A 12500-nucleotide genomic window follows, 5' to 3' on the forward strand; every position below is an offset into this window, starting at 1 on the left:
CTCACACACAAACACACACACACTCCAATCACACATATACACACACACACTCACACACACACACACTCGCACACACACACTCGCACACACACACTCACACACACACACACACACACTCAATCACACACACACACTCGCACACACACACACTCGCACACACACTTACACACACACACACACTCAATCAACACAGACACACACACAGAAACACACACACACACAACACAACACACACACACACTCACACACACACACACACTCACATACACACTCACTCACTCACACACACACACACACAGACACAGACACACACACACACACACACCCACACACACACACACTCACACACAAACACACAAACACACGCACACACACACCAGTCCTCACCCCCCACCCCTCGTACTCATCAGCAGATAATGTCCCCGTGGAGTGATTGGGTGTGGGCGCAGCAGCAGAACGCATGAAGCAGCAGCAGCATCCATCAGAACCTGAACACGGGCCTGGAGGCAGCTTTATTGGACTGGGATCTGGCCTCCACGTGGGAGCGGCCCAGCAGTGATGAACTCGCAGTGTGTACAGGAGAGTTAAGCACGTCCAGAGAGAGAGAGAGAGAGAGAGAGGGAGGGAGAGAGAGAGAGAGTGAGAGAGAGGGGGGGGGGAAAGGGAGAGGAGGAGGAGGGAGAGAAGGATGGGAAAATGTGATCTACAGAGAGAGAGAGAGAGATAAGTCTGGATGTGTGAGACAGAGAAGAGGGTGTAGAGAAGGATGGGTAAGCAGAGGGGTCTACAGAGATAGAGAAGAGAAAGAGGCAGAGCAAGGGAGAGGAGGAGAGATAGAGAGATAGAGAAGATAGAGAGAGGCAGAGCAAGGGAGAGGAGGAGAGGAGAGATAGAGAGAGCAAGGGAGGGAAGGAGAGGAGAGATATTAGAAAAGAAAGTAGGCGTGGGGTTCTGACAGAGATAGAGAGTGAGAAAGGGGAGATGGAGGGAGAGAAAGTGAAGGGAAAAGAGTGTGAAAAAAGATAAGTGCATCAGGGAGAGTGTGTGTATTGGTGGGGGGTTGTTAGGCGCAAGGTCAGCCACACCTCCCACTCTCTTTTTTCAGCTTGTGTTTTCTCCCCCCATCTTCTCTTCAAATCTAATATTCATCGCAGCAGACTCACTCAAGCTATTTGCCCAGAGTGCTAGCGACACAAAAATCAATAGCCGTGATGCACAATTTCTGCAGTGCAGACAGAAGCTGGCAACCCCAGACAATCCTGGAGTTGGGGGGGGGGGGGGGGGGTGAAGAGGGAGGCGTTCTCTCTGCCCAGTGCGGTTTGGGGTGTAGATTGGGGGGGGGGGGGGGGGTGATTGAGGGGTAGTGGAATGGGGGAACTCTGGTGGAGAAGAACACTGAATGGGGCAAATGTAAAGGTGGGAGGTGGGCGTTTTTTGGGGGGAGGGGGGGGGGGGGGTAATTTGTCAAATGCTTTTCCCCTCTGACTGTATGCGGCAGGTCCTCCCATTAAGCTGACAGTCAATGTCAGTTTTGCTGAGGCAGAGCAGCCTGCCACACAGAATGAGAAAGAGAGAGATGACAGATGAAGAAGAGATATGCTGTGAGAGGGGGAGAGAGGGAGAGAGAGAGAGAGGGAGAGACAGAGGGAGAGAGAGAGGAGAAGGAGGAGGCTGCCTGGCCTGTCCATCAGATCCCATGATGACAGTGTCCAGCTTCTTCTTCATCGGCCTCCACTGTCCTTTGTCTTTCGGGGGAAAGAAAGTCTGATCCTTGAAGGGCAGATTTGGGGGGGGGGGGGGGGGGGGGGGACAGCAGGGGCATGGAAAATGTCCGGCGGAGTTTGGAGGATTCGGGCGCCGGAGGCATCGAGCGGCCCTCTTCTCCTCACGGGGACGGATCCACTCCTGTTCAAAGTGGCACACTCCAGTCCTCACATACACACACACACACACACACACACACATACTAACGCACACACACACACGCACACACACATACACACGCACACACACACACCCATTCACACACACACACACACACACACACACTCCGGTCGCCACCAGCTCCCTCCATTGGACACGGTCTGCTGCCAGGGTCAAGACTGCATGAGAGAGAGAGGAGGAGACATAGAGTGAATGAGAACGGGAAGAAGGAGAGATAGAGTGAATGAGAACGGGAAGAAGGGGAGAGGGCCGAAGGAGAGGGCAAGGGTGTGACGGAGAGAGAGTGAGTGTGTGTGAGAGGGAGAGAGGTATTAGAGGGGAATCACACATTCTCAGCCTTTCCGTGTGTGGTGTATTGATTTCTCATGCTTGGATGAAAGGCCACTCATGTCTATCTTTGTGTGTGTGTGTGTCTGTGGGCACACGCTTGTGTGTGTGTTTGTGTGTGTGTGTGTGTGTGTGTCTGTCTGTGGGCACACGCTTGTGTGTGTGTTTGTGTGTGTGTCTGTGGGCACACGCGTGTGTGTGCTTGCGTGTGTGTGTGTGCTTACGTGTGTGTGTGTGTGTGTGTGTGTGCGCGTGTGCTTACGCACGTGTGTGTGTGCGTGTGTTTACGTGTGTATGCATGTAAAATCCATTGTATGGCATGCACTTGCAGAGTGCAGCATTAAAATACTCCTGAGTGAATCTTATTATTTTCCCCTGTGGGCCATTTGATTTATTGCGTGTCAACATTAGTAATTCACAATGTTGACCTCAGCACATGCCGTTAATAACAAAGAGCTAATAAACGGGTCCCTCCGTGCTGTATGTGTGTGTGTGTGTGTGTGTGTGTGTGTGTGTGTGTACATGTGTGTGTCTATGTCTCTTTCCAAGAAGCACTCTCGTTTCCAGTTTATCACAGTCTTTGTTTTTACAGTGCTCCTACTGAGCAGTGTGTGTGTGTGTGTGTGTGTGTGTGTGTGTGTGTGTGTTTTTACAGTGCTCCTACTGAGCAGTGTGATGTGATTTCGTTTTTTTTACATCTCAAGTTTTAGTGTCCCACATTCCAGGAGATAGCCAGTATAACAGAATGTCTGTTTTATGTGTGTGTGTGTGTGGGGGGGGGGGGGCAAAAGAAGCATAACATTATGCTTGAAGTGTGTGTGTGTGTGTGTGTGTATGGAATGTGAAATGATCATTCAATAACCCGTATGCCTAGAGTGTTTTATCTGGTGGTTCTCCATTCTCTCCAGTCTGCAGATATACAGTATGTGCAGACGACATTAGACTCTCTCTAGTCTGCAGACAGTCTGCAGATATACAGTATGTGCAGACATTAGACTCTCTCTAGTCTGCAGACAGTATGCAGATATACAGTATGTGCAGACATTAGACTCTCTCTAGTCTGCAGACAGTATGCAGATATACAGTATGTGCAGACGACATTAGACTCTCTCTAGTCTGCAGACAGTCTGCAGATATACAGTATGTGCAGACATTAGACTCTCTCTAGTCTGCAGACAGTATGCAGATATACAGTATGTGCAGACATTAGACTCTCTCTAGTCTGCAGACAGTATGCAGATATACAGTATGTGCAGACGACATTAGACTCTCTCTAGTCTGCAGACAGTCTGCAGATATACAGTATGTGCAGACATTAGACTCTCTCTAGTCTGCAGACAGTATGCAGATATACAGTATGTGCAGACATTAGACTCTCTCTAGTCTGCAGATATACAGTATGCAGAGATACAGTATGTGCAGACGACATTAGACTCTCTCTAGTCTGCAGACAGTATGCAGATATACAGTATGTGCAGACATTAGACTCTCTCTAGTCTGCAGATATACAGTATGTGCAGACATTAGACTCTCTCTAGTCTGCAGACAGTATGCAGAGATACAGTATGTGCAGACATTAGTCAACTCCTCTAAGTGGAGTGCACTGTTAGCTATAGCTAGCTGTTCTTACACCCTGGATCACTCAAGGCCTTATTGATCTTTGAGTCTTAACTGGGCGCTGTCCACTCATGTGGTGCTGAAATAGCATTTCCTGACTGAGACCCTTTGCACCAATGAGGTGTTTACGTATGGGAAAGTGGTAGTACCTGATCCAGTGTATAACATGTTGTTGTATATTTCATATTTAATTTGTGATTCATAAGTGTTTTCAATCTGTCCAAATGGATCCTTAATCAGTCTTCTCTCTCCCCTCTGTGTCTGTTTGTGTATGTGTGTGTATACGTGTGTGTGTGTGTGTCTGTGTGTGTGTGTGTGTGTGTGTGTGTTTGTGTGTGTGTGTGTGTGTGTGTGTGTGTGTGTGTGTGTGTGTGTGTTTTGTGTGTGTGTATGTGTGTATGTATTCCATAATTCCTCACCTCTAGTGGATTGCCTGGATCCCACCTGCTCTAACAACGGTATCTGTGTGAATGGGGAGTGCCACTGTAAGCCGGGCTGGGGGGGCCCGCACTGCGAGCTGCCGCGTGCCCAGTGCCCGGACCAATGCCACGGGCACGGGGCCTTCATCCCCGACACGGGCCTCTGCAGTTGCGACCCCAACTGGATGGGCCCCGATTGCTCTGTCGGTCAGTGTCTGTCAAACCGCTTGTGTGTGTGTTTATGTGACGTGTGTGTATAAGATATAGATATAGTATACATAAGATATACCGTATATAAGATATAACAAAGATATTGAAAGATATAAGATATATATATATAAGATATTGAAAGATAAGATATTGAAAGATATAAAAAGAAATAGAGAAACAAATAGGCATAGAGAAATAATGTGTTTGTATTTGTTTTCATGTAGGCAGTGCAAAGTCCCAGTACAGTCCTATGCCTGTGTTTGTGTGTGTGTGTGTGTGTGTGCGTGTGTCTGTGTGTGTGCTCATGCATGTGTGTGTGTGTGTGTGTGTTCTGCTCCCTCAGAGGTGTGCTCGGTGGACTGCGGGACGCACGGCGTGTGTATGGGCGGCGCGTGCCGCTGCGAGGAAGGCTGGACGGGCGCCGCGTGCGACCAGCGCATGTGCAACCCGCTGTGTGTGAAGCACGGCACCTGCAAGGACGGCAAGTGCGAGTGCCAGTCGGGCTGGAACGGAGAGCACTGCACCATCGGTAGGCAAACGCCCAGCCACGACCCAGGCACTTATCTTTTCTACTGTCTGACAGCAAACACACCCGGAGCAGGCACTTTGCATGGCACAAAATGAGCTAACTGAGTCACACTGCTAGAAGTTCATGCACTTGATATTGCAGCACCCTCATAGACAGTGGGCAGTGGGCAAGTCATAATATTAGTAGTTGATGTACTTATCTTGTATACTGCATCACAGCACAACATAGATCGAATGAAAATGAGTCAGCGGAGTCCTAGTACTTGTAAGTCAAAATGATCTATTTCTCCTTTATATTTGCTAGTAGTCATAGTAACATGGTACTATGGTACTGGTAACAAATTCCACTTAGCGATTAGCAACCATACAAATAGAAGTTATGTTAAGTGACAAAAAGTACCTCATTGAGTCATATTAGGACCTCAGTAATTAGTTGAGGGAATATTTATTTATTAATGTCAGTACTGTAATATCAGTGACTGGAAACAAGGGACTGTGGATCTACATACAGTTTGCAATGCAGAATAGGCATAACAAGCAAATGTGTGCTTTTGTACATGCTCTTCCCCATGGGCCATGGTTTCCACTATGGTAGAAGTTGGATGGAATCACTTACAGAAAACAGTTTTTGTTCAGCCTAGCTGAATGCCAGCTCTTTCTACAGGTCCTCACAAGGGACATACAGCACCAGCACAGCCTCTCTGTCACGCAAGGCTAGTTTTGATGAACCTAAAATACTGCCGTTTCTGTCGCATCAGTTGTTTTAGCTTCCACTGGGAGAAGGGAGGAAAGTAACCCAAATTTAGCTTTCTGTTAAACGAAAGTAGCTGTGACGCATTCGCTTAATGGTCATGCATTCACTTTTGCAAGAAAAAATCCACTTAGTGCACTGAATTTAAATACACATGTTGAAAGCTTTCTTTAAAACAGTTTCATAATTGTGGGGAAAGAACTGAGGAACTTGCTCCTGCTGGGGGTAGGAGGGGGGGTCTTTAAAACATTTTTTTTTTAAATAGCCTAGCAGGGGTGAACCCAGGAGCCACTTCGCTCCAAGCACATGAAAGGGCAGAAATTACAAAGAAAGCAATGAAAGGGGAAAGAAAAATACCGAAAGAGCGATTTCACAGGAGCGACAGAATACAGAGAAAAGAAAAGGTTTTAAAAAAAGAATGTATGAAGAAAAAAGAAAGCAATTGCATGTTTTGGAGAAAGAAAATTAATATGGAGTAGGGGGAAAAAAGAAAGTTATAGAGAGAGGCAGAATGAGGCATTGAGTGAGAGAAGGTTGAGCAAAAATTGGAATGTGAAGGAACATACTGGAAGTAACGAGAGAGAGAGCTGTAGACCTGTTTTAGTAAGGAAGAATCAGTAGGAGAGAGGAAGTAACGAGAGAGAGAGAGAGCTGTAGACGTGTTTTAGTAAGGAAGAATCAGTAGGAGAGAGGAAATGAGGACCCGATTATACAAATGCACTACAGTGGTACACAGTCATGTACACTACACAATTATCTCACATCCAGCTACCACTGATGCTTCTTATGTGGGTTTTTTGGGGGGATGAAGGGGGTTGTGTGAGTACACAGTTCACATCTGTCCATATTTGTGTGTGTGTGTGTCTGTAAGCAAAGAGAATGAACCTCTTCTCTATCTGGGTGTTTAGTTGTGTTTTAGAACAGTGTTTCTCAACTGGGATGCCACTGGTGGGCTAAATGAATCTTTGTGCTAGAATTCATGTTTATTTCAATACGTTTAAAGTCAAACATTTAACTAATTACTGTAGTTATATTCCTGGGCAATGAATTTTCTTGTAATTAGCAGTTAGCATGTGACTGAGATTAGTTATGGTATATATGCAGTTTTGTGTGTGGTAAAGAAATCAAGACGTACCTTTGTATCACAAGCTAATTTTAATGAAGACTATAACTTAAAGCTTGAATCATTCAATTGGGCAAAAGGTTTAGCAAGTAGTCCCCAGATAGCTCAACTGTGTGGTAAAACAAATGTATTTAAAATCTATCTGATGTCAGACTGAGGCTAATGTGCTATGGATGCAGGGACAGAAGAAGGCCCTATGTTTATGTTTATAGTTTTATGTTTGTTTTATGGTTTGCATCCTATAAAGTTTGGGTTGCAGCTTCATGACCATGGGAAATTGTGGGTCCCAAGGCCAGACCAGTTGAGAACCGCTGTTTTAGAGAAATTATGTGTCTATTTCTGTGCAGTGCGTGTGTGAGTGCGCGTGTGTGAGTCCGGTTGGTGTGTAAGTCCGTGTGTGTAAGTGCGTGTGTGTGAGTGTGTCAGTGAGTGCGCGTGTGTGAGTGCGCGTGTGTGAGTGTGTCAGTGAGTGCGCGTGTGTGAGTGCGCGTTTGTGTGTGAGTGCGCGTTTGTGTGTAAGTGCGTGTGTGGTAGTGCATGTGTGTGGGTGTGCGCGTGTGTGTGTGCGCGCGACGCTCTTCAGAAGACATATTCGGCGTCAGCAGCCCAGATTGTGGCGAGCTGCAGACTGCCTGGTGTCTGACTCCTTTGATTTCCTCCCAGAGTGCTCTGGGACGGTGACTCTGTCTCGTTACTGTCAGCGCCTCCTGTCTGCCTGTTTGAACCGCACACGCGCTAGAGGGGGGGGGGGGGAGGCAAAGCGCTCCGATTCTATTTTTAACCTCTTTCATTCCCCACCTGCCTCACCTATCTCTCATGCACAAGCAAGCATGCTTACACACACACACACACACACACACACACACGTATGCACACAATGAAGACAAACACAGATATCAAAATACACATTCGCACACTCACATGCACACACACACAAGTACATACACAATGCAGTTAAGACATACACACATTGTACACACACACTGTGCACTGTGACCACCCTCATGTCTGAGTTTATATTGTTTTTTGTTATAACCATCTGCTCTCCATTGTGCATGAAAATGACCTTTGAACCCCCCCCCCCCTCCGTTCCTCACATCACACTTTCACTTTTCAACCTCTGCGTGTCTTTTTTTATTTCTTTCCTTGTGTTTGGTTTTTGCTCTCCAACGCAGACTATTGGGATGTGATTGACGCAGGTACTGTATCTCGTCGCCCCTCCCTGTGTGTTAGCTGTAGGCTGCATCGCTGCAGCGCCTGTGGGTTTGGGCTTTGTAGAAAAGTGTGTGCATCCTCTCTGGCCGCCTGTAGACTAGCCCGTGTGAAGTAGCCAACGTCTAGTGGGCTGGGGTTGGGTTGGGTGGGGTTGTGGGACTGAGTGTGTGCAAGCGTGTGTTTGGTTGACATTTCAATGTTTGCCATTTTTGTTTGTTTGTTTGTTTGTTTGTTTGTTTGTTTTATTTATCTGTGGTTTTCTGTGTGACATCATAATGTGATCTTACTGATGTCAATACTTACACACACAGACACACAAACACACATATATACACGCACACGCACACGCACACAGACGCACACACGCACACACACACACACATATATACACACGCACACGCACACACACACACACACACACACACACCGCTGCGGAGTATCCAGCTGCCCCCGAGTTGAAGGGAGATTTCGAGTGTTTGGAATGCACAGGTAGTCACCCTCTGAGGGGCGCTTCAGAGACAGGATCCTGGGGTGACACCTGTCATTGACACAACACCTGTCTGTCCCCACTGGCACAGCTCCACATACAAACCTCAAGCTCTAAATCTGAAACATCTATATCGCCTGGCCTGTTCCAGAGCTCTTGTCCAGATCTAGGCGCCCTGACTCTCTCTTCCCCCCCTTGGCAAAGTTAATGTCCATCTGTCCCTTGAGTTGAGGTTAGGGAGAAGGAGATAAAGAAGAAAAAAATGGAGGGCCCACGTAGCCCAGCCAGTCCAGCAGTTGATGACGTTTGGTCTGATATGATAAGGGACGTGTAAATCTTGGTTAATACTGTGACACTCTCTTGAGCTCCTGGAGGGACATTTAGTGGATCATAAAATGGCGAAACACAGCAGTGTGTATAGAAAAAGATATCGGATGTCTCAGGAAAGTTCCGCTCCGTCACCACACACACAAACATTCCCTTACCCCCCCCCCCCCTACCCCCCAATCCTTCACACAACCGATGTCCTTGTCTGGAAATGAAACGGAGGATGAAAACATCCCCGTCTCCTGTCGTCTTCTGAGGGAGAAGTAAAGAGCCCCTCACCGTCTCTGTGGGCCAGGTTACGTAACGAAAAACTAGGACAGAGAGCGAGGCAGAGAGAGATAGAGAGAGAGCGAGAGAGAGATAGGGAGAGAGAGAGAGGGAGGGAGAGAGAGAGAAGGAGAGAGAGAGAGAGAGAGAGAAGGAGAGGGAGAGAGAGAGAGTAAAAGGAGAATGGATAAAGAGAGACAAAAGATTGATTCATAGTCAGAGAGAGAAAAGAGAGGAAGTGAAAGAATGCATGAAGAGAAGTAAAAGCGAGAGATACACAGACAGAAAGAGAGAGCAAATGGAAAGACAGAAAGAGAGAGGGAATATGAGAAGAGATAGAGTGTGTGTGTATGTGTGTGTGTGTGTGTGTGCTGAGTTACAGCATCCAGTGGCTGTCAGCCTCCTGTGACCCACCTGCTGCGCTTCATCTGTCTGAGGCGTTTGTCTTCCCACACGACTGAACACAGGAGACCCAGCTCAGATGTGTGTGTGTGTGTGTCTCGCTCTGTCTTCTTCTGTGTGTGCGCGTATAGTTGTGTGTGTGTGTCTCTCTCTCTCTCTCTCTCTCTCTCTCCTTCTGTGTGTGTGCGCACATATAGTTGTGTGTGTGTGTGTGTCTCTCTTTCTTCTTCTGAGTGTGTGTGTGCGCGCGCTTGTATGTACGATTGTGTGTGCGCGTATAGTTGTGTGTGTGTGTTCAAGCTTGGTCTGACTGTGTGTGCATGTTGTGCGTATCTACCTGTGTGCACATCAGAGAGATTATAGTTATGCATGTGCAAAATGTGTGTGTGCGTGTTTTGAACAAACCCCTCAAATTACCTATAAACTGCACTGACAAGTCACACGGCCTCAGTCTGTGTTTACTTTTTTCCGTGGGATCTGCGCCAGGAGTTTTGAAAGAAAAGAAAAAAAGGTCGCGCACGGAATTCAGAAATAATTGCTAAATTTCATGAGCTGCTGGTGCAGGATGTGTGGTAAAAATACAGACGAGTGAGAGAGAAAGAGAGAGGGTGTGTCTGTGTTTTGTCTGTCTGTCTGTGTGTGTGTGTGTGTGTGTGTGTGTGTGTGTGTGTGTGTGTGTGTGTGTGTGTGTGTGTGTGTCCCAGCATACAGGGGGGGAAAGCAACGGGAGGTACCGGAATGACTTTGTCTCAGCGTCAGCATGAAGGCAGACACAGAATGAATACTAATGGCCAGATATCACTGTTTCTCTCTCTTACTCGCGCTCTCTCTCTCTCTCTCAGTATCTCTCTTGCTCTCTCACTCTATCACTCTCTTTTTCAATCCGCCACACACACACTCTCTTTCTTTTTCTCCCTCTCTCTCAGTATCTCTCTTGCCCTCTCACTCTATCACTCTCTTTTTCAATCCGCCACACACACACTCTCTCTTTCTCTCCCTCTCTCTCAGTATATCTCTTGCTCGCTCACTCTATCACTCTGTTTTTCAATCCACCACACACACACTCTCTCTCTCTCTCTCTCTCTCTCTCTCTCTCTCTCCCTCTCTCTCTCTCTCTTTTCTACCTCTCCCTGTATTTCTCAGTACTAAGTACTTACCTCTCTGCCAGGCACACACTGAAGAAGAGTGTATGAGGCCGACAGGGAGGCAGACTTAACCCACTGTGCTTCTCAGCTGGTGAGCCATGAGCCAAGATGTAATACCTGGCTGCCCCATGTTTATAGCCACTCATCTCATAGTAGTAACGGGTTTTCCCATTGGTCCATTCCGTCACCGAGCTGTGTCAGAGACAGGGCCAAGTGGCAGATGAAAGGTCTGGACTGCCCTGAGGAAGTAACCAGTGACCAGTCATAGGTGCTACAACAGACAGAGTGGTCACATTTAACCAGGCACATGTACAAAGTACAATGGCTGGCAAATATGAATGGGACAAGGTAGATTAAAGATGAAAAGATTCTCAAAGGTGGTTGAGACTCGTATCAGTCTCTAATAGACATTCCATTTCTTTAGAATCCAATCTGTTCATGGTGGTGATGCACATTCACTCACGTGTCTTTGGAAGGCGCTCCAATAGCGACCTTGAAAATTGTGCGTAACTGAGAACACTGAGAAGACCTCCTGCAGATTTGAGTAGGAGAGTTACCAGTCTCTGTGTGTGTGTGTGTGTGTGTGTGTGTGTGTGTGTGTGTGTGTGTGTGTGTGTGTGTGTGTGTGTGTGTGTGGGCGCACGAGATAGGCGAAGAACTTCCTCGCCATTAAATTAACATTACCCGCGTGTCTTATTGAAAATGTCTACAATTCATTTGGGTGGGATCCCTGTGAAAAATAAACGGGGAGAGACAGAGAGAGACAGAGAGAGACAGAGAGAGAGAGAGAGAGAGAGAGAGAGAGAGAGAGAAAGAGAAGGATAACAAGCTTCATGAAGAGGCGTGTGGGCGAGCCGCGCTCTTTCGCTCTCTAATGGGGCTCGGCCGTGACGCTAGCTCAGATCCGCCCGCGCTGCACTGTGCCGTGCCGCGCCGTGCCACCACGCTTGTTAGTGGTGGAGAGGACAGTGATGCATCTGTGATCGTCGTGGTAACCGAGTCATTGCGAGGCACGTGTCTGTCTGCTGTGTGTGCTGCCCGGTCAGGCTGAACAAGAGTAATGACCGGAAGCATCTAGAAAACATCCTGATTTCTCTGATGCTAGCATACCAGACGTGTCCTTAGCATACACTCACCGCTTCAACGCTGGACAAAAATGACGTAATTTTGGTGAAAATCTCCTTTTTGAACTTAAACATTTATTACCAACTTGCAAGTGGGAGCACAGCTCTCAGGCAGAGCCGGTCCCCAAATAGAAACCGAACCACGCGCGGCTTTATACTCTTCAGAGATAGCACGACTTGTTTTCACTGGAAAGTTACTGCTGGGCGGTGAGGCCTTATATATACGACAGCACCTGTGGCAGAGTAGCTCAAGGACATACATTACGGAGCTTGTTTTCCAAAGGGAGGGAAGGGAGAAGTTTACACCCAGACAGGGAGGGACAGGGAGAGACAGGGAGGAACAGGGAGGCGAAGTGTCTGCGCCACGGTGGCCACCTTAACTCTCTCAACTGCGGAATGTTCCAGTACAGAATGGAATATCAGAACAGCAAGAGTGCTCCTAAGAACTTTAAAAAAACTCTAAAGCCTATAAAGTTTTGTCTGCACAATGAACTCTTTTGAAAATCCTGTGACTGTATATGTGTGATGTGTTTGACAGCACTTTCAGAGAGAGAGAGAAAGGAAGGGAGAAAAACAAAAGAAGAAAGAACGAAAAGAACATAAAGACACAAAGA

General features: G+C 47.3%; 2 protein-coding genes across 2 annotated transcripts in view; both read left to right on the forward strand.

The window, feature by feature from the left end:
- LOC122128565 (teneurin-2-like) overlaps positions 1 to 4567 on the forward strand; it is a 23600-nt gene extending 19033 nt beyond the window's left edge. The window contains exon 7 of the mRNA XM_042702794.1: positions 4314 to 4567. Within this exon, the coding sequence (XP_042558728.1) occupies positions 4314 to 4567 (254 nt within the window). The remainder of the gene's footprint in view (positions 1 to 4313) is intronic.
- A 287-nt stretch (positions 4568 to 4854) lies between these two features.
- The window catches only part of LOC122133828 (teneurin-2-like), a 14620-nt gene continuing 6974 nt past the window's right edge, over positions 4855 to 12500 (forward strand). Inside the window, exon 1 of the mRNA XM_042710764.1 lies at positions 4855 to 5046. Within this exon, the coding sequence (XP_042566698.1) occupies positions 4899 to 5046 (148 nt within the window). The 5' untranslated portion in view covers positions 4855 to 4898. The remainder of the gene's footprint in view (positions 5047 to 12500) is intronic.

This window comes from Clupea harengus, chromosome 20 (genome assembly GCF_900700415.2).
Source record: "Clupea harengus chromosome 20, Ch_v2.0.2, whole genome shotgun sequence".
In the NCBI taxonomy this organism is placed as follows: domain Eukaryota; kingdom Metazoa; phylum Chordata; class Actinopteri; order Clupeiformes; family Clupeidae; genus Clupea; species Clupea harengus.